At 43.0% G+C, this 21,935-nt stretch overlaps 1 protein-coding gene across 9 annotated transcripts in view; it reads right to left on the minus strand.

The window, feature by feature from the left end:
• MAPKAP1 (MAPK associated protein 1) overlaps nt 1–21,935 on the minus strand; it is a 245,531-nt gene that overhangs the window by 29,431 nt on the left and 194,165 nt on the right. For all 9 annotated transcript variants that reach the window (XM_045470125.1, XM_045470121.1, XM_045470127.1 and 6 more), the window contains one exon: nt 15,413–15,553. In XM_045470125.1, the coding sequence (XP_045326081.1) occupies nt 15,413–15,553 (141 nt within the window). The remainder of the gene's footprint in view (nt 1–15,412; nt 15,554–21,935) is intronic.

The raw sequence follows: 21,935 nt of genomic DNA on the forward strand, positions 1-21,935 counted from the left end.
GTTTAAAGGTCAGGGGCAAAGTGGAAAAAAAGCAAAATCAAGCAAAGATATAAGAGATAATTAAAGCCATCAAATGTACATACTGTAACAAAAAGACAATCAGAATTAACACATTTTGTTCCATGGATCACCTCAGAAATTTTTCAGTACGACGTTGAGAAAACTTAGTAGGCCAAAAGGAAAAGCAGATAAAAGAAACAGCTCAATTAAAAAACAAACAAACAAACAAAAAACCCCCCAAAACACAATGACTGTAGTCTGTGAGCAAATTTAAAATTAAGCAAATGAACAAAAAATATATATATATATTAAAAAAACCATTCTAGTGATGAGGTCTGCCACACACTCCATTTCTATTTTATTTTCTGACTAAAGAAATCCCAAAGAGCGGTCAGACAAAGGCAGGAGACCATACAGACAACACCGGTCTCGTCTGCGGTCTTCACAGGAGACGATGCGGCACAGTTGCTTAACCCTGGTCATTACTGTGTGGTCTTTGGAAAAGATGAACAACTGGTATATTTTTATTAATTGAACGCTGGAATTTGTCATTAGACATATTTCAGGAATACCATATTTCAATCAGGCATAATGTCATAAGTCCAATGGACTCCGGCCGTTCAGGTCTAGATGGTTTCAGGAGGGTGAGAATGTATCAGGAGACCAATTTCATTACATTTCACTTAAAATAGATTACGACTACCCAGTTACACTCTTCCCTCCAATTTGGCCATTAATTGTTAAAGATCTGGACATTTCTATAGTTCCCTGAGAGAAGAAAAGTACTTTCGCCATGGCTGCTGGTAGCAAGTGCGTTGTTTTTTTTTTGGTTTTTTTTTTTTGTCCCTCCTCCTCCTTCTTCTTATTTTGACATTTATAACAGTCAAAACTGAGCAGAGCAAAATAAATGTGCATATCTCATATGTGGAATAAACCCTGCCCCACATTCCTTTCCCAGAAAGAGAAGGGGGGGGGGGGGAATCATCACCAGAGAGACACAGCTTTAAAATTTTGTTCTACGGCCCTGCGACTCCTGAAGCCGTAGTCAGTCAATATTGTTAATGTACCTTGTTAATTTGATAGGATTTGTCAGGTAACTCCACTGGAAAATTATATAAAACTGTTCCAGATGAAAAGATGATAGTGACATGAATTAAAGTGATAGAACAATAGTGGAATATAAACCAGAAATGACACCCAAAGTGGCTGTTGATTTATTGCCGTACTGAGTTTGGTTCTGGGCTCCCATGTATATTAGTGCTACAAATCTGGGTCCATTTAGCAGAGGGATGCTCATACATACATCACCAGCTCCTGCTCCAAGCCAAGGTCACTCCCCATGGCATCAATCTTTTCAACAGAGCCTACTTCACAAAGCAGGACTTTTGTAACCATCTCAGATGTAACAGACTCTCGTCCTCTTTCATCTTTCTTTTATCATGTAAAGTACACTTTAACTTCTATTATTTTTATCTGCAAATTGTTACTGTATAGTTCATCCATTTCGGGCTGTATCTCTGCATCAATTGCCTACTCTCTGCATGGCCACAAAAACACTTTCCCAATGACGCCCTTTCTGGGGGTTATTGTGCAGTCACTGTTCGCAGAGGGGAACCCCAATTCTGGCGTTTGGGGATGAAGATGTGGGAGACTGAATGCATTAGGTTCAAGATGGGCAGGCAGGTGGAACACCATTTAAACAACTGGTGTGTTCCAAAAAAGTTGCCTGTAAATCAGATTTTTTCCGAATCAAATCACATTTTCCCACTGACTTCTAGTTCCAGAGATACTTTATATTCATTTTGGATTGATCTGTAATTGGCAGGGGCTCCCAACACTTTAGTCTGAAGTTTCTCTGCCCTGCAGGCTTTCAGTCAAGTAGTTAATGATCTGTAAAACACTCGCCTGCCTGGAGGAGTCACTATTTAAAGGAACCTGTAGGGGGATCTTTCCTGATGGGAAAAATCCTTTTGTACATTAAATAATCTCACTGTACTTGAGGTGTGTGAGTCTCAGCTTCTTAACACAGGGCACACAGCCCACAGGAGCTGATCTGTGCTTGCTGGACAAGTGACAACCCTCTGCTTCTAGTTTGGCAGGCCCTGGGGCGGTGTAGCCTTGGAGCCCATTCTCCTGGGCAGACCCAGAACCCACTGCTGAGGACAGTCTGCAGAATCTAGCCTGGAAGCAAACACAGACCTCTTCTGTCCCTGCCTTGGGGGTCCAAGGTCTCCTTCTTGGCTGGAAGGAGGAGGCAGCCTGGTGGAGAGGAGACCAGTTAGGAGGCTGGCACCACAGTCCACGCCAGGGGCAAAGAGGGGTGAACATTACCTGGCACCAAATATATGTTAGCATGGTTAGAAATCCTGTGTGCATGAATTCAAATTTCACAATGCCCGGGTCAAATTGGTTGCTGTATTTATCCCTATTTTATAGATGAGAAAATGGAAACCCAGGACGGTTAAGTAACTTGCCCAAGATCACACAGCTAAAATGGGGCAAAGCTAGAATTTGGAGAAACTCAGAAAATTTGGTCCCAAAATCTGTCCTCTCAGCCACTATGCTATTCTGCAAAAAACCATGCTTGGTATTTTCTATAACATGCACTAGGAGAGGTGAAGGTACATGTCCAAGGTTGGGAAGCTTTTAAGTGGAAAAGCCATTTCATGCCCAGAGCGATCTTGTTCCTAAGTATGGCACTTCCCACTGCTCTGCATGGACGCATTCAGTTGTAATGAGAAATTCTGCTCAGCTAGTCTTTAGTATCCTCTTTCAATGTTTTTTTGTTTTTGTTTTTGTTTTTTAAAGCGGGGATGGACAGGAAGAGAAGGAGAGAGAGAGAGAGGAAGAGAAACCCAAGCAGGCTCCACGCCATCAGGACAGGGTCCAATGTGGGGCTCGAACCCATGAACTATGAGATCATGACCTGAGCTGAAATCAAGAGTTGGACTCTTAACTGACTGAGCTCCCCCAGTGTCCTTTTTAAATTTTTACAAAGGAAAAAATAAACATTCAAATGTGCCAATAAATGCACACCTATTTTTGTTCAGACATGACAAACTGGAACATGAAATCCTAGCAATATTCTTCTTTATGACCAATGAGCGTGGTTTTAATTTCCTTGGCTAAAGTTTTTGTGTAAAGTCACCGAAGGAAAGGCAGAGGCATTCCTTAAAGTGTCACTTACACAGTATGTGTAAGTATTTCAAATTATAAACACATGTCTATGAAAACAAGGGAAGTTGGCTTTTGTGAAGTTTCCATTTCTCCAACTTAAATGGCCAACAAAGGAACAGCTAATCCAACTACGATGGACTACAACACAACCACGAAAAATTCTGTATGAGAAAAGCTTGGACTTGGAAAAATTCTTCTGAAGCTAAATGAAAAGAGCAGGAAAAATATTTATAGAAAAGAGATCAAAAGGATATGTTCCCAACGGGAACAGTGTCAATTCTGGCTAGTAGGATTAGGTCCTTTCCTTTTCTGTGTTTTTACAAGACAAAAAATTCACCCGAAATAAAAACAAACATCATTTTAGGAGCTGACATTTTCTTGGTTTCTACTCAGAATTCAGTACCCTTTCCCAACTTTCATGGTGTGGGGAAGGCAGTATGCTGAATCCGGTAACTGATAGTCATGAAGGCAAATCCTACACAAAGACCTACTTCCATCTAGCAGTTCTCAAGCACCCACGTGGCTGGGCTGCTGGGAAGGGCTCCCGTGGCTACATTATGGCCACCCTGGGGCCACTCTCACAAAACGCTGCCTGGCAGGGCTTCACCTGACCAGCTGTGGTAGGTGAGGAAGAGAGCATGAGGGCTGGCCCAAAGCGGACAGGGTCAGCCCCTTCCCTCAGAAATAAGTGAGGCCAACTGTCTCCTTTAACCAGCTCTCCCCCTACCCACTTATCCACAGCCATCCGTCATGACCTTTTCATGCTCCCACTTCTGACAGCTTCCAGATAGTGAGTCAAACCTCACTGGAAGCAAACTATCACGCCAACTGTCAAAGGTGGAAAACAATGCCTGATTGCTGTCCTAAGTCAATGCCAGCATATAAATCCTTCCCTAACAAGACAGCTCAAAATAAACAAAAATGCAACTCTAATGTATATACAACTCTCGGGGGGAAACTATTTGTCCAAGGCTTTAGAGTTAACACAAGGAGACCCTTGTCTGTTTTAACCACCCAAAAGATGTCCATAAAAGGAAATTAGCATGTATACCATCTTCTGCTAACAGACTGAATATCTACTTTGGGCAGCTCTGTGCTGGGTCCTTTTGTGTTGACCAACTTACCGAGAGCTTACCCACTTCTATCTGGAAGGCAGTAGAGCCCATTTTTATATTTAAAGGCAGTAGTGCAGAGAAATTAGGGATAGAGACTTCAGAGTCAGAGAGTCCTGAGTTTGAATATCAGTTTCCTTAATTCCTAACTATGTGATTTTGGGCAAGGTGCTGTAAAATGGTGATGATAACAGAATCTACCTTCTGGGCTTTTGTAAGGATTAAATAAGACTTGTAAAGTGCTTGGAAATAGGGCTTCATGTATCGCTGTGACCTACACCACTATTTCTCGTGACTATCATTATCAGGAGTTAGGCACTGGGCTAAGGGATGTGACACAGACCCTGTGCTGAAAGTCTGGACAGGGAGCACAAGGAGAGCCGGGAGGGATGTGAACAAGGGATCTGCTTGGCCCCAGTCTGGGGGCATTATCTCTGGGACCTGCTCTACATTACAGCCTTGGAAGAACCAGGATCCAGAATGACCGTCTGCCTGGGGAGACCAACATTCTCGCCCTCACGCATGCTTACAATAACCTCCCATTACCAAGTGTCATTGGCCATACTTCTCTGCAACCTAGAGTCCATATTCGACACCAGGAAAACCGTTGTCACAGCTGGAGCGTGGGACCACTCTTGCTAGGGGAACCGCCAGCACCTCCCAGCCACCTCCTAGGTCTCTAGATCTTGATTCTGCCGGCACATCACCATTGTTGTCCTGGGTTAAGATGCTTCTCCCTGGGTAAGCCTGAGCTTCCTCCTCTGTGAAAGGGTGTAACAAACAGTACCAGCTCCCAGGATGCCATGAAGATGGGGTGGCATAAGCATGTAAAACACTCAGCAGAATGCCTGGCACATAATAAGGGCTCGGAGTGCCTGGGTGGTTCAGTCGGTTAAGTGTCCGACTTTGGCTTAGGTCATGATCTCGTGGTCCGTGAGCTAGAGCCCTGTGTTGGGCTCTGTGCTGACAGCTCAGAGCCTGGAGCCTGCTTCAGATTCTGCGTCTCCTTCTCTCTCTCTGCGCCCTCGTCCCGTCCCCCCCCCCACCCCCATCTCAAAAGCAAATAAACATTAAAACAAATTTTTAAAAAATAATAAGGGCTCAGGTTTTAAGATTATTACTGAGATGAACTGCAGAAAGGTGAAATGATGTACTTAGGCAGGGTGTATCAAGTCAGTAAATGGCAAAGCTGGGTTGAAAACCAGGTGTATCTGACCAACTCTGGGTTGTTTCCCAACCAGCTTGCCGCTTCCTACTGTCTCAGAGGCGCATGCTTGACTCCCAGGAGGCACAATCTCCCCTAAGGCACGCTTAAAATGCCCTTCTAAGAAGCTAAAACACCAGTTTGGCAAAAATTAGGGCATTTAATATTCCATGCCTCAGTGTATTTCCTCAGTTGTTATTTATTTGTTCAGACATCACGAGCTGTGGTTCATTCATCAATTTCCTACAACTTTGAATCTAAGACTAGAAAAGCTCCACTGTTGTTAAATCCTGGAGTAGTTTTTTATACAATTCTACAATCCTCTTGTCTTCGGGTTACCTAGAGCCTGTGAAAGCCTGGAAAAGCCCCTGGGAGTGCCACTGAACAACTCTTTGCTGGAGTGGATTGTGCTGAATCCACACAGCCAATCGATAGCATCCACAGAGCATTCAGGGAAGTCTTTGAAACTTGCCTGAATTTACACACAGGATCAGACACAAAGGCTGTTTGGGCTTAATGAGACCTCAGAGATCACCCAGTCTGGGGCTTTCATTCTCCATATGAAGAAATTGAGGCTCAGGGTGGGGATATGACTTGTCTGATGTCACCCATTAATGACAGCGCTGTACCTGTAATTCACATCCCCAGACTATCAGGCCAGGGTTTAAACAGACCACCTCTCCTGTCTCAATGCATCAAGTTTATATAGTGGGTATATTCACATCATGAGCAAATGCAATACAGTATAAAAAGCACTGTCTCCCTAAGGGACCCAAAATAGGTAACAATACAATATTTTAGCCACAACTATAATGATACCCAGTGGAGCCTTACATTCTTGAGATCAAGTGGGGGTACTGGGCCCCAGAATCACTGGTTCCATTCAAGGGCTAATCATCTGAAACCTTTTGGGAACCAGAGCTAAGAGCTACCAATTCCAATGTGTGGTCAGTTAGGGACTCGGTGACAAGTGTGAGTACACTTGACTAGGCCTTTATCCTTGGAATGAAAACTAAGCAGTGGCCTGAACAGGAATGAGTCCATGAATACACAGCTGTACACAGCACAGCATGGGCACAAGGGTGGAGCTGACTGGATGAGACCCGAGACTGTTCCACCCAGTAACACCTGTCCCTGGATGAGGACTAAGCTCTCTCTGTAAGAAGGCGTTTACAAAGATTTTGTACTGAGGGAGTTAGATTCCCAAACTAAACATTCTCCTGGCAAGTAGATGCTTCAGGTGAGCTTTCAGCGTCAGTTAGGAAGCAGTATGTCATTTCCTAAGAGCATTTGTGATTATCACCTACAGAGGGTGGAAAGACCAGATCTTTCTCATGTTCAGGCCCTGGTATCATGTTGGAGCTCAAGTGCCGAGGTTGAGGGCCGGGTAAAAGGAATACAGAAGCTGGATGGACACTCCATTACCCTATTCCCATTGATTTCATTATGCCAATGGCTCTCCACTTTTCCCAGTTCTCAAGGCTTTCTCAACCATCTGAGGAACCTCATACATTGTCATTAGTAGCCCTGGGATACTCAACAGGTATTCTCAAAAGGGCAGATCTGGGAGCAAAGAATTAGAGGAAGGTACACAGTGAGAAAAAACCCCGAGAGCTTCTGACATTTCCTATCAGGGGATCTTCCCTCAACCCAAGTACTGCAGTAAGCACTAATGTGGTAAAAAAATTTTTTTCTGGAGGCAGTCTTGATAGTATTTGTCCTGCTATTTCATAAGCTCATTAGTACTTGTTAAACTCTATTCCAAATTTTGGTTCAGAAAATGTTGTCACAACAGGGACAGAATAATCATGTGATACTAGAATTGCCATCCTCAAATTACTCAATGGACCCAGGGATTTTGGAGCTAAGTGTGATGAATGTCTCTCATGATCATTTTCATGTGTCTGAATGGAGGAGGAGATCTCCTTAGTACTCAGTAAGAAAATGAAACAGAAATAGGAGGGAAAATCAATTCATTTGCTAAGAACCTACATTTCCAGATTATGTAATTACTCGAACTATACTCCACAGGTGCCCCAAGTGGAAAATAACAGGGGCAAATATTTTATTCATAGAGCCACACAGCACCAGAGTGAGCCCAAGGAGTAAAAAAAAAAAAAAAAAAAAAAAAAAGTGCAGGCCACAGCTGCTTGCTTTCACTCAGTCTTGTGTTATTAATGTGCTTCTTAAGTTTGCATGCTGTATATTAAAAAATAGCAATGTAATGAAGTCCTCCTTGAGTGCTGGCTTGTAGGTATTGACCAGCGGGTTAAATGGCAAGTGCAACAGGACAGATAAACCAGGTTAGACAATAGATGGCAAATATGCTGCCTCTCATCATGCTCAGGCTCAGGGCAGGCATTTTTAATCAATCACAGAGTTTCTTTATGTTGCCCTCAGACGCAGCTCCAGATGCTGCCTCAGCATAATGCTCTGGGCAGCCATTACAAACTTGATTGGAGTCAGTTTATGAGATGAAACCTCTCTGCCTTCTCTATGATATGTGCTATTGTACTTGATACTTTTGATAAATAACTACCATGATCACAAGTGTTACGATTATACATGTGGATTGTTTTATGAAGAGATAGTGGAGGCGACCACAAAACCTTTCAGAGAGATTTTATGAAACAGTCTTTATCTGTAAATCCTATACAGAATCTGTACATTTTACACAGAATGATGTTAGGTTATATATACAATTATGACGCAGATGGAATTCATGGTATATTACAGATTCAGTGACCTATACCTTTGGTGCCATGGGGATAGGTCTATACTGACAAATGATAAAGGGAAGGGATCAAGTTAGCACAGTGGCACAACTGTCAAGGCACTTCTCAGCCTCAGACCCTATATCAGGGACTCCAAGCCAACCTTCCAAGTAAAAACAAGCCTTGGACCAAGAGATAAGGGGCAAGAAAGTCCTCTGGATGCCGAGATGCTGCATTTCCCAAACCCCACAATTACGGGGAGATTCTGACTTGCAGGCCCGGGATGAGATCAGGGACTCGGTGACTCTGATATACAGTCAGGGTCGCAATCGCTGCTCTGAGGTACTACGTAATTAAGAGGTACCCAACGGTGGTATCTTGGCCTTCTCTGCTCCGTTTCTTACGTGGATTTCTGGCAGCCTCTTGGCTAGTGCATCACAATCCGGCTTCTACCAGGCAGCCAACAAATACTTACTGACAGAACGCTATGGGTGTCCTAGATCCTGGTTGGCATCCATACTTGATCCTTTGAGTTTGATTTTCTCCAAACCCATTTCAAGCTCTCAGCCTTGGCATTTTTGGCCGCACACGTCCTAGTGCCTGATCCTATGGTCAGGCACCCAGCATCAGACATATGGGTAGATCACATTAATGGAAATGACCTCAACGTGGTATAAGCTCAAGCAAGGGCTACACTTAAGGGCATCTGTACTTTTAGGCCCAACACAGAGAGGAAGCAGACAAAATGAAATATTCCAAGGACGTTTTCAAGGAATACACGAATGGTTAGGCATGACGGTTTTGTGTGGTAAACCTTCCAGGCTGGCACAGCAGGGATGGTGAATAGATTTGAACTTAAGAACCAACTTCAGGGGCGCTTGGGTGGCTTGGTCAGTTAAGCGTCCGACTCTTGGTTTCAGCTCAGGTCCATGATCTCATGGTTTGTGGGCCTGAGCCCCTGTCGGGTTCTGTACTGACAGTGCAAAGCCTACTTGGGATTCTCTCCCTCTCCCCCTCCTGCCCTCTCTCTCAAAATAAATAAATAAACGTTAAAAAAAAACAAAACAAAAAAAGAACGAACTTGAACTGACTGCGAGGGCTCGCTTATAGGGTTGTGTTAGGAACGATTCTGAGATCAGATCTGGGCCCAGAGGGAAGAAGAGCAGTGACTGACTGACAATGTGAACAGAGGATGGAACAGCGGTGTGCATGCTATGCTGACCCTGACCCCCAGATGCTAGGGCAGGGGGAAGAGTGAGGATGTGCAGAATCTCTGGAACTGGCCAACTAGAAGTAATCACTTCCTTCGTGAAGGAAACCATGAAACCTTTCAGAGAGATTATGTGAGACATCCATGGCTTGATGGATTGGGTTCGCTGTATGGGACTGGGCTTCAGTCCCAGTTCTGTTACTGGGACTGGATATCCCACTGTCTATCCTGATGGCTGGGGGGTGGGGGGGTGGAGGGAAGGAAAGTTAGTGCTTATTAAGTAATAGCTATGTGCCAGTAAACACTAAATTCTCTATATGCATCACATTACTTCACTTACTCCTCCAAGCCTTGGTTTTTTGTTATGAAATGGGAATAACCTCATCACTGTTCTGTGTGGATTAAATAAGGTGATGGGGGGAAAGTTCACAGTACACTGAAAATTGTCCTAGAGCTAAAGAGTATTAGTGTGATGACAATTTGCTTTCAAGGCATAATATAGTACTTAGGTGCAGGACGAAGCCTTAGACAGTCTGGATTCTGATCTCAGCTTCATTACTTGATGAGTAATTGTTCCCTATACCCTAGTTTCCTGATATAAAAAATGGAGATAATATCAGTACTATCCAGTAATAGTGATATAATTATAGGAGACAATGAATATAACAGTGATCAGTGAAGTAAGTGCCTGGCACATAGCAAGCACTGGATAAATAACTGCCTTTAAAAACTGTAATTCGGGGGCACCTGGGTGGCTCAATCGTTAAGCATCTGACTTCAGCTCAGGTCACGATCTCACGGTTTGTGGGTTCCAGCCCCGCATCAGGCTCTGGGCTGACAGTGCAGAGCCTGCTTGGGATTCTTTCTCCTCTCTCTCTCTCTCTCTCTCTCTCTCTCTCTCTCTCTCTCTCTCTGCCCTTCCCCCACTTGTGCTTTTTTTCTCAAAAGAAATAAATAAACTGAAGAAAACTGTAATTCTTCTTAATATTATTTACAAAGATCAGGTCTTTGCCGCAGGTTTCACTACGGGACTCCAATAAAGTTTTTCAATCACAGAAAAGTCTGGTGGAAAATCAGTTTAAGTTAGGGTCTTGCAGGTGCAAATTTGCGTCCCTCTTCGCCTTTCTCAGAAGCAGATGGCAGATGGTGAAAACGGGAGCACGGGCCACGACTACCCGATCGGGAGACAAACAGCTGTGATGGTGCCGCGGAGCTGGGGAATTCTGATCGCTGCTGCGTGCTCCTGCGTACCACTGACTCAGAGTGGACGGGGAGTTTTCTGTGGAATCAGCAGGGCTACTGGGGAAATGCCGCACACAGACACTTACCACTTAGAAGAACTTGCCACAGGGGGCAAGTGAAATCTCTGCTCTGACTGACACAGGATGGATGAGCAGAGGAGACCATCCATCAGTGTCAGGAAAGATCTGAAGCACCTGGCTAGTCAGTTGAAATAAAATAAATTATTTACTGATCTCAGAATCCAGCTGCTCACTCAAATGCTCATAAAAGTGCGTTGTTTGCTGCCCTGTCCTTTACAGTAGAGTCAGTTTTGGAAAGAAGGAATTCCTGGATTACTCTGCCGGTTTTTGTTGTCGTTACTGTTAAAATGAAAGGGTGTCACCTGCTTCGCGAGGGAAAGGGGATCTGAAGTTATAGAACTCATCTACATGGCAACAGGAAATGAGCTTATTTATTAATCACATGGTATAGTACTCACAGGCAGAGTTTATGTAATTGTCACAAAATTCCTTAGGACTAATATATGAAGTTTCCGTTCATAATGCTCTGTTTGTAAGACTGAGTGCAGATTCATAACTGAAACAGATATTCTGACAGTTGACTGTTCAGAAGCTCCTTGGAGCCATGACTCACCACCAGAGGGTGCCATGTGTACCACTGGAAACTTCCAGAGGTGACTGGGACCTGGCCTCTAGTCACACTTCTGAGAACCACTGCTCCAGGGAGAGATATCCTCACCACTGTCATCATCCACTTCTACCTGACAAGTGTCCTCCACTGTGGCTACAAGTGAAACTCTGCCAACAGAGCCACTACCTAATCTAAGTGATCTGGCTAATTTCAAGATGGTAGACTTGGACAGAAAGCAATGGGCAAAATAAGTAACAGTGACAATAGTAACAACTAAGATGAGCCTCCTTTCAGAATACAGCTTCTCTGGGCCAAACACTTTATTTTATTCTACCTTGAAAGGTAAACATTAGAATTCCCATTTTACAGATGACAAAAACTAAGCCTGAAAAGGGACTTGTCCAAGGAGACCCTGGGGGTAAGTGGTAATGCTGGGATTTATTTTTTTATTTTTTATTAAAAAAAATTAAAAAAAAAAAATTTTTTTTTTTAACATTTATTTATTTTTGAGACAGAGAGAGACAGAGCATGAACGGGGGAGGGTCAGAGAGAGGGAGACACAGAATCTGAAACAGGCTCCAGGCTCTGAGCTGTCAGCACAGAGCCCGATGCGAGGCTCGAACTCACAGACTGTGAGATCATGACCTGAGCCGAAGTCGGATGCTTGACCGACCGAGCCACCCAGGCGCCCCATCAGTGTTTCTATACTGAACCTGTAATGCTTCTGCAATAAATATATAGATTATCTTAAAATTAGAGTTAATCATAGTACTAAATGTAGCCTCGTTCTTTTGTTTTTTGTTAATTTTATTTATTTATTTATTTATTTATTTAAAAAAAATTTTTTTTTAACGTTTATTTATTTTTGAGACAGGGAGAGACAGAGCATGAACAGGGGAGGGGCAAAGAGAGAGGGAGACACAGAATCTGAAACAGGCTCCAGGCTCTGAGCTGTCAGCACAGAGCCCGACGCAGGGCTCGAACTCACGGACCGCGAGATCATGACCCAAGCCAAAGTCGGCCGCTTAACCAACTGAGCCACCCAGGCGGCCTGGTAATGCTGGGATTTAAACCCAATCCTGACTACAGAGTTGGGCTCTTCCCACAGATCCTTTTGTGGACTTCTTCCTTTAAATGAATATACATGTCAGAATCTAATGAATTAAAGTTTGGCTTTTTTGCCTTTGGGGAAAAAAAAAACAGGGAAAGAAGCTCACGATCTTGGTAATCTTTCCAAAGCACTGCTTTTTTACCTTGGGGATGGGTGGATTTACTGATTGTGCTCCCTGGGAAAATCCCTGCCTTGTAGCCTGGACCTCTGTCTTGGCTGCAATCCGGCTACTTACTGGGCTCCTTAAAACCAGACCCACTCCTTTGTTACTGGGAAGGTACTGTAGGCAAACCCAAACTAGATGTCTGAGTAGCATTCTTATTTTAGTAAACTTTTAATTGAAAATATATCAACAGAAAATGCATGAGTTGTAAGAGTATCTATAACTTGATTTTTTCTTAAAAAAATTTTTTTTTGATGTTTTTATTTATTTTTGAGAGAGAGAGAGAGAGAGAGAGAGCACAAGCGAGAGAGTGAGCTGAGCTAGGGAGGGGCAGAGAGAAAGGGAGACACAGAATCCAAAGCAGGCTCCAGGCTCCGAGCTGCAGTGGGGCTCGAACTCATGAACCACGAGATCATGACCTGAGCCAAAGTTGGAAGCTCAACTGACTGAGCCACCCAGGAGCCCCGTGTAACTTGATTTTTTTTCACAAAGTCTACATACCCATGTAATCGGTACCCAGATCAAGAAGCAGAACCTTACCAGCATCCCAAGTCTCCCCTGCAGTCACTACAGCTTCCTCTCCCAGCGGGATGACCACCTTCATTACTCCTGCACAGCAGATGACTGTATTTTTGGAAGGCAGCTACGCTCACCACTATAGCACCAACGCTATTTTTGTGTATTTTTGAATGGTACGTAGTGGAATAATATAGTACGTACTTCTACTCCCCCCCCCCCTTTCTTGAATCTGGCTTCTTTTTGAGTAGCCTCATTATTTTTATTTCTATAAGTACCAGGAAAAGCAGCTCCAGGAAGAAAAACACCAAAGAATTTTATGTTTAAGGATCGACATTAAATAAGCAATTTTTTTTACAATTTAGATATTTAGCTTCCTCTTTCTTTCTTTCTTTCTTTTCTTTCTTTCTTTCTTTCTTTCTTTCTTTCTTTCTTTCTTTCTTTCTTTCTTTCTTTCTTTCTTTCCTTCCTTCCTTCCTTCCTTCCTTCCTTCCTTCCTTCCTCCTTCCTTCCTTCCTTCTTCCTTCCTTCCTTCCTTCCTTCCTTCCTTCCTTCCTTCCTTCCTTCCTTCCTTCCTTTCTTCCTTCCTTCCTTTTTTAAGGAGGCAGAAACAGGTCCAGAAAGAGGAAAAAAAGGTGGGTTCTGTGTTTTGGTTCAAAGTTACTGGGTGCTAATCCATCTAGTTAGTCTGTTCGAATCCTCATCATCTTAGCAGCTGGTGTTTACTGAGGACTTGCTATGTGCCAGGTGCCTTTCTGAGTAGTGTGCATGTGTGGTGTCATTTCATCCCTGTAAGGACATCTGTGAGACAGGGATTATTATCCTCACTTTACAAATGAGGAAACAGAGGCTCTGAGTCATTTGCCTGTGGTGATACAGCGGACGAACGAGCCAGGGTTTGAACCCAGGCCTCGAGCTCCAGAGTCTGTCCAAAGCCCTGCCTCTCCACCACGAGCTCTCCTTTACAGGGGGTCCACCACCCGTCGGGCCCTGTGCTAAGTGCTTCACATGGCCTAACTTGCTCCCCAAGGCAATCCTAAGAAGTTGGTGCTACCGATATTCCCAGTTAGAATGGAATTGAGGCTCTGAAAGATGAAGGCACTTGCCTGACACAGCTGGTTACCGACAGAGCCACGATTCAGAGCTTTGTACCTCCGAGGGTCCCCTCTTACCTACTAAGCTGTGCTGTCAGCGTGTTTCAAGCTCCAGTCAGTGAGGCTGGGAAGGAGTATTTGAAGAGATTTTTGAGGCTTATTACAAATTAGCCAGACTAACACCAGCATTACAAAAGACTTTACTATGAGACACATACGGAGCATTTGTGAGAAACCCAGAATCGGTGGGCCTCGACGTTGGAGCGCAAACCTCTTCCCTTCACACACAAGCAAACGAGGTCCGGGAAGGGGTGGTGTGGCAGAGGCAGGTGGCAGAGCCAGGTCCGCTCCCTGACTAAGCCTGGCACCCACACCTGCTCCCTGCTCCCCCCAGTGTCCTTTCGGAGGGAGCAGGTGCACTTCAGTTGGCCAAACCAGGGTTCTGCTCCTCACACTACCACCTACCTGCTGTGTGAGCTTGGGCACAGACGTCACCTCTCTGCACCTCATTTACCTTCTTTGTTAGATGGGGAAGATACAAATACCCACCGTCTAGGTAGTTTTGCAGAGTATGTAAGGCACTTATAAGGCACAGTGTTTAACACACAGCAGACACCTATAAATGACAGCCGTGATGATGATGATGATATTATGTTGACTACTACGAGACTTCTACTCTTGTTACATGTAAGTCAAAACAGAAATGTAGCCTTAATTGGAACAGATTAATCCCAAATATTTGAGTATATGTGCTGCCGAAGCGAGCACAGATTAATCCCAAATATTAATTGAAAGTTCTGGATTATTTGGTGAGGATCCAAATATAACTTCTGAGATCATTAAAAAGCTTCCTGAATAAAGTCATGAATGAATACGCAATGAATTCACCTGAGTTAAAAAAGGCAAGTGGCAATGCTACAAAGCGGTTCTAAGGATAGCATGTAGAAAATTACAGAATGAAAAGATTTATGGAACTTCACAGAAGTCAATCAGTTTGAAAAGAGTCTCAGGTTAGTTCTATTTCTAATCTTCTGCTTCATAAAAAAAGAAGACAAGACAGAGCACTCAGGTGGGAAAAAGGAGGTACTTTATATTTCACTGTTTAAACATTTTCTCTGAAAACAAATTACCGTCAGTCATTCAGGTCACATAAAAGTCAGATGTTGTTTCTCTCCCTGTTTCTACAGTGACCACTGATACGAAGGGTTCAGTCCATCATCGGTTCATGTACTTACTTACCTAACTGGACATCGGTTGTGAATCGCAGTCTGTGGATCATGCTGACTTTGAATGACTTGTAATGGTGACTGCTCAGCATATCCTGTACTGTAGCTATGTCAATTTGTGAATCCTCCTCAAAAACCCCGTCTGCCCTTGAACCTGGGGAAGAAAAAGCAGTTTAACACATAAAGATACATGAGGCTTGGAAAATGGTGTCTGCTTAAAATGCTCTGGGATAAATTAAAATAATATGGGCTATTTAATTTAGAGAAGAAAAGGCTGAGCGATGACTCAATAATGCCATTCCAGTAAACAGAGAATGGTAACATATTCATCATTCAACAATTAATACCACAAACACTGCCTATTCTATGGCAGGCCCTTGGCTGGGCAGCAGGGAGTCACAAGGATAGAAAAACTGCTGCTCGCCAGAAGCTCTCCATCTCCACGAGAGTTAAGTTACAACCACAAAAGCACGGGTGGTCATCCTTCTTGCTTCTTTTCTGAATAATTTTTCTGATCATAAAAGTAATCCGTGCTCTTGGAGAAATCTTGTGCTTTCCAAGATTCTCAAACTGTGTGTTCATCAGTTTCCCGTCTTGCATCCCAGTCTCCACTGGTGTGGGCACGAGCCTGCTCACTCTCAGATGGGTGTAACAGTGTCCTCATGGGCCTTCCAGCCACCGAGCTCTCCCTGCAATCCAGCCACCATAGGACTGTCTGATTCATAAAGCTTTCTAAAGCCTAGATCATTTATTCACTCGTCAAATGTTTAGTGAGAGCTTCGTGCATGCCCAGTACCCTGAGAGGTGTACTGGGGACAAGAAAGAAGGCCAGTGCTCAAAAATCTTGCCTGGCTTCCCATGGCCTTCTGAACGAGGCACTGTTTTCAGCCAAGCAATCAAGGCTGTCCATAATCTGCCTAAAATGTAATTTTTCAATTTTACTTGTTATTTCTCAGCCATACCTTCTCTCAGCTCTTCCCAAACTCCTCAGACTGCACACAAGTCTAGATTTTTCTACTGCTGGCCCTCTGTTCATGTGGTAGCCTTCCAAGCTTACCCTGGACTTGTCAAAACTCCACTCAAGGCGGCTCAAAGTCTATCTCCTCTCGAATTCCACAGCAGTTGGAATTTGTCAATCTTGGTTATACTGGACTCTGGGGCCAGACAGCCCTGGGCTTAATTCCTATGCCTCTAACTTGCTATATGATCTAAGGTCAAGTGACTTTAAACTCTCTGAGCCCATTTTTACCATGCACAGAATGTCAAAATGTATTTAAAGAATCTAACCATAATACACTTAGTAAACAGCAGTCATGATTGTTTTTATTCTACCGTCAGAGAGGACCATATTCAATCTTGCACTAGAATTGTTGACTGGTCACCCTGGCCTAATTTGGAAGCTTTTTGATGGTCGGTAAAGCTTCTCATTCATCTCTGTATCATTTACAAGCAGTGCAGGCAACTGGTATGCCCTCACTAAATTGTGCTAAGTAAATACATAAAAAATACATAAAGAACCAGTGCGTTTGAGTGCTCACTAGACATCAGGCATGGCGCTAAGCTCTTTACACATGCACTTAAGCCTCATGACAACCTGGTGGGTACTCACTTGCTCTATTATACAGATGAGGAATCTGAGGCTTTGAGAGGTAAAGTCATGTGCCTGAGTCCACACTAAGCAAAGCTAAATTATTGCCCGTTCCCCAGCTTAAAATGTGGTCTTCTGCAGGTGCAGCTACTGGTACCATTCACCAGTGGGAGGGAAGCACCTGTATGGCAGAGGCCAGCCAGAACAGGGTGCCCTAAGCCTTGTGTTGAATACTCAGAGATGGCTTCACAGGGAAACCCAAAGAGAACTCCTTGGGACAGAGTTGGAGGAATGGAAAACTCTAGATTTGGGTATCAAATGGGAAAATTCTGTTACATAACTGGCAGCCTGACAATTAACGTGCTTTTCCTTCCCACAGTTATTGCCTACAGGGTAAGCTTTTAAGTCAAAGTTGGTTTCTGATGCCTTCACATTGAACTCCTTTATTAGGAACGGTGCATTTGATTTCCAAACACTTTCCCAGTTTGGACCACTCTAGCACCCACAATAATGCTCCCTGCTCAGGGAGGATGCAGCCTCTCCCTTAATGGACCATTCACTGCATGCCTGTGATACAGTCCCATCTTTGAGCATCTGCATATATTATACTGTCCTCTCTGCCCAGGTCCCCTTCTCCCCACTTCATTCTCTCCTGACCTATTCCTCCAGGTGTCCTACCTATTTTTCCTGAAGAGTCTAGCTCAAGTGACATTCCAGGGAAACTTCCCTGACCCCCGGCCCCCAAGTGTAGCTCAGCTCCCTTTGCCACTGCACCCAGCATTTTTCTGCAGAATGCTGTCACAGCTAGTCATTGTCTGTCTCTGCCACTGGACTGCAAACCCTAATAGAGCAGGCAGAGTGACTGCTTTACTCACCATTATAGCCTAGACCCTGCTAGTGCTACCATGCCCAGGATAAAGCAAGTGCTCAATAAAAATGTACTGATGAATGCCAGCTGCCATGGCCACAGGAGAATCAGAGGGGCTGAGTGACTTAGCCAACATCACATCACGAGGACCAGAAGAGTGGCACTCAACATCTATGAGGATCATTAGGTAAGTTCACTACCTTTCTTTAGGACATGTATAATTTTGGACAGAAATGGCATCATTGTGAGCATGACTGTCTTCTGGGTAATGTCCATATTTTAAACCGAGAGAGTGGCTAGAATTTATAGAGTTTCAAATAATCAATCACTTTCCCCAATATACACTTTCCTGAAACAGAACTGAGAAGATGTGTTTATTTCTATTTTTAGAACCTTTTATATATGAGAGCTGTGGAGAATTTTTGGTGAAATGTTAAAACCCTTTCATGTTTTAAAAACCAGTTAAAGTCATCTTATCTGAGAAAATGCCATTATTAGATACAGCTTAGCTCAAGAACTTCTGCTTTCTTTACTAATTAGTATTTTCTAAATATTGCAGGTATTTGATTTGGAAAGAGGTAACAGCTCATTATGCTAAAATGCCAATTACTAAAAAAAAAAAAAAAAAAAACCACACTTAAGAGTTTTACATTTTATGATGTTGGATTAAAACCAATTTAAAAATTACTATAACGTGACATATAATTTTTTACTGAGCAATTTCAATGCCAGCTGCTAATAAAGCATCTTAGCTGTAAATGATAATTCAGATGCTTTTAGATAAAGTGGTGCATAAATATGGTTGGAAATTGATTTAGCTTCTTACAGAAGCTACTGAAGAATGACATATTTTGTTTAATACACCAGCTAATGTAGTCCTAAAAGCTCAAACAAGTGCCAGTTTTCACTCCTAAATTTGCTGTGGGAGATTAATGAAAACTTTATATTTTGCTGAAATGTTAATAATGGGCAGATGAGATGATAGGATTTTAGTAGAGGTCTTAAAGCTATGGGATAACCACCAAGGCTTGTCAATTTCCTTATATTAATTTTGTTCAAGACTTATATAGCTGGAGCTGGCTCAACACACTAATGCTTCTTGCATTGACCTTCTACTCTCTAACAGTGTAAATTCATATCCCATTTGAGGATTTAGGCCCCCCTGTTACTTGGGTAAGTTCTGAGCCTTGCCCCAGATGATAAGGGGTGTGTTTGCTTTTATGATTAGAAGGGCAACAGCACCTGGGGGAGTAGGAAAGGACAACAGCCCTGCACTCGCCTCCAGTACACGCTGCTCACCCCCAAGCAGGTCATCTGCCGAACATGAACAACTTCCGGTCTTCGGAATTATAGAGCCATTTTTTGACATAGGCTCAGGAGTGTCGCTGCTCGGAGGGGGCATGTCTGTGTGTACGGATCAGTCAGCCATATAACCTGCAAATACTGTCCCCATGCCAGCAGTATGCTCGCCTATGGAGGCACACTGGTGAGGATAAGGCAGGGTTCCTGATCTTCAGGAGCTTACAAACTTGCTACAGAACACAAAGAAAGTATTACAAGGCAGAGAGAAGCACCCAATAAATGGTGCGTATGAGAGACATTTTACATCTAAAGACAAACATCCAAAGCAGAGCATTATACCAAAAGCATGTTTTGGGACCAGAAAAGTTCAAAGACTTTGTATGTATACCTTTACTATTTGTATCCTTCTAGAAAGGAGTGAATCCAACCATACACCGGCACTGTATCATTTGCATATTAGAATTATTACTATATATCAACTTCACATTTAAAAACCCACTTCTGTTCAAGAGAAGACATTTTTATCTACTCCAAGTAAAAAGCAGAGAGAGCCAGAATGTCTTAAAAATAAACATATATTAAAAAAAAAACCACTCCCAAACTGTTAATTTAATTGAAACATAACCCTTTGGTATTTTGTTAAATTAGCAATTAAAAAGGTCATAAGCAATTAAATGAAACAAAAGCCACACTGTGTTCATCTACATTAATGCTGAACTGGGTCTCCTCCTGAATGACAAGATAAATTGTAATGGTGCCTTCAAAGACTTCACAATGTATTTTGTCAAAGTCGGGAGTGTTAATGTCTCTATGTGCTATGGATTACCATAATGTATCGTGTCAAAATGCCCGAGCTGCAATAACTCAAAGATGTATTGTGATAGATCAAATTTTGGGGTGGGACCTAAAAGTGACTTGAGCACCGGAGCTCAGATGGACTGACACCAGGGTCTGGAAGAATGGCAGAGAGCCCATTTGCAACTGGTAAAGGTTTGAGGGGCAAAATCTCCAAGGGGAAGGAGCCTAGCTATTTGGGGGAAGGAATCAGGAAGGAGGAAACAGGAATGGGTATCTATCTTACTGGCAAAACCAGGCCAGGGCAAGAGGGGTCAGAGGGAAGCAGAGAAGAGAGGAAGGTGGAGGCAGGCAAAGTCTAGGGCCTGCAGCAAAGAAAGAGAAGGTGCTGAGAGAGTCAAGTGCTGGGAAGTGGCCTTGAGGCTTAAAAACACTGGAAAGAACCCAGAACGTAGAGTTCAGAGACGCAGGTTCAAATCCTAACTCTGACATCAAAGGTCAGGAGTGGGTCAAAACCTTGCCCGAGACACCATTTTCGGGAAGAGGCAGAGCTCGCACGGCTCTGTTAAACCCGATCCATGTTCTTCCTGCTGTGCTTCTCCTTCTCCTCCCACCTCACCGCATTCCTACAAGCAGCAGCAAGCAGAGACGCTGGGTAGGTGGTAGCTGCAAACTCCAAACCAGTGGTTCTCGGAGAGGAGTCCAGGACCCACTGGAGGGAGTGACCCCCAAGAACCGGTCCAGGCGGCCACAATCTCAATACTATTTTCATAATATTAATAGTAAGAGATTATTTGCCCCTTTCATGCCTGTTATCTTATAAGAGCACAAAGTAATAATAACAAGTACACAAGTTTATAGATATGGTTCTGATTCCACATTGCGACTACCCTTTAAGAATCAATTACTTGAGTTGTGGCATATTAATGAAAATTAATATCCACTATTGTCTGAAAAGGCTACTGAAATACTCCTCCCTTTTCCAACCACATATCTATGTTAGGCCAAATTTTCTTCACCTACTACAACTGGAGGAATATATTATAGCAGACTGAATGCAACAGACATGGAGATCAAGATGTTTTCTCTAAAGCCAGACATTATAGAAATTTGCAAAAATATAAAACGGTGCCCACTATAGTATACAGGTGATTAGCCAACAATTTATCTTCCTGATGGAACAAAAATAAATGCTCTTCAGAGAAAGAAAATGGAAAACAAAACAAATAAAAAAGAACAAAAGAAAATATAGCTATTTTCATAAAAACTTAACATGTAATGGATTTATTACTTTTTAATAAATTCGTAAATATTTAAAAATTTCTCAGTTTTGATTCCTAATAAATAGATATAGCTTAATAAATAAAAGCTCTTTGGGGGTTCTCAATAATTTTTTTTAATTTTTTTTTTTAATGTTTATTTTTGAGAGAGAGATACAATGTGAGTGGGGAGGGGTAGAGAGAGACAGGAAACACAGAACCCCAAGCAGGCTCCAGGCTCTGAACTGTCAGCACAGAGCCCAACGTGGGCTTGAACTCACGGACTGCGAGATCGTGACCTGAGCCAAAGTAGGACGCTTAACCAACTGAGCCACCCAGCCAACCTCCTCAATAATTTTTGAGAGTGTAAAGGGGTCTAAGACCAAGAAGCTTGAGGGCCATGCCACTGCCTTTATTGGTTCTTATGCCATGTTTTCAGTGTCTCTGGATATGCTCTGGACAATCATGATGAGACGTGAAAGTGCGATTACAGCTGTGTATGTGTTACATATCTGACAACAAACACAAATAGAAAGCGTGGACACACATTACAAGAGTAACAGGCTTGTTGTCAGGTGATCAGATCAAGGTGAATTATAACTAATGCTGTTTTACATTTAAAATATGTTTTCATACACATGATTTCACTGAAACTTAGAGGTACATACGGGACTTCCTTTCTGACAAATGGACACTAATCAACAAATCAAAGCTCAGATGAACT

The sequence above is a fragment of the Leopardus geoffroyi genome, chromosome D4, assembly GCF_018350155.1.
Source record: "Leopardus geoffroyi isolate Oge1 chromosome D4, O.geoffroyi_Oge1_pat1.0, whole genome shotgun sequence".
NCBI lineage: Eukaryota > Metazoa > Chordata > Mammalia > Carnivora > Felidae > Leopardus > Leopardus geoffroyi.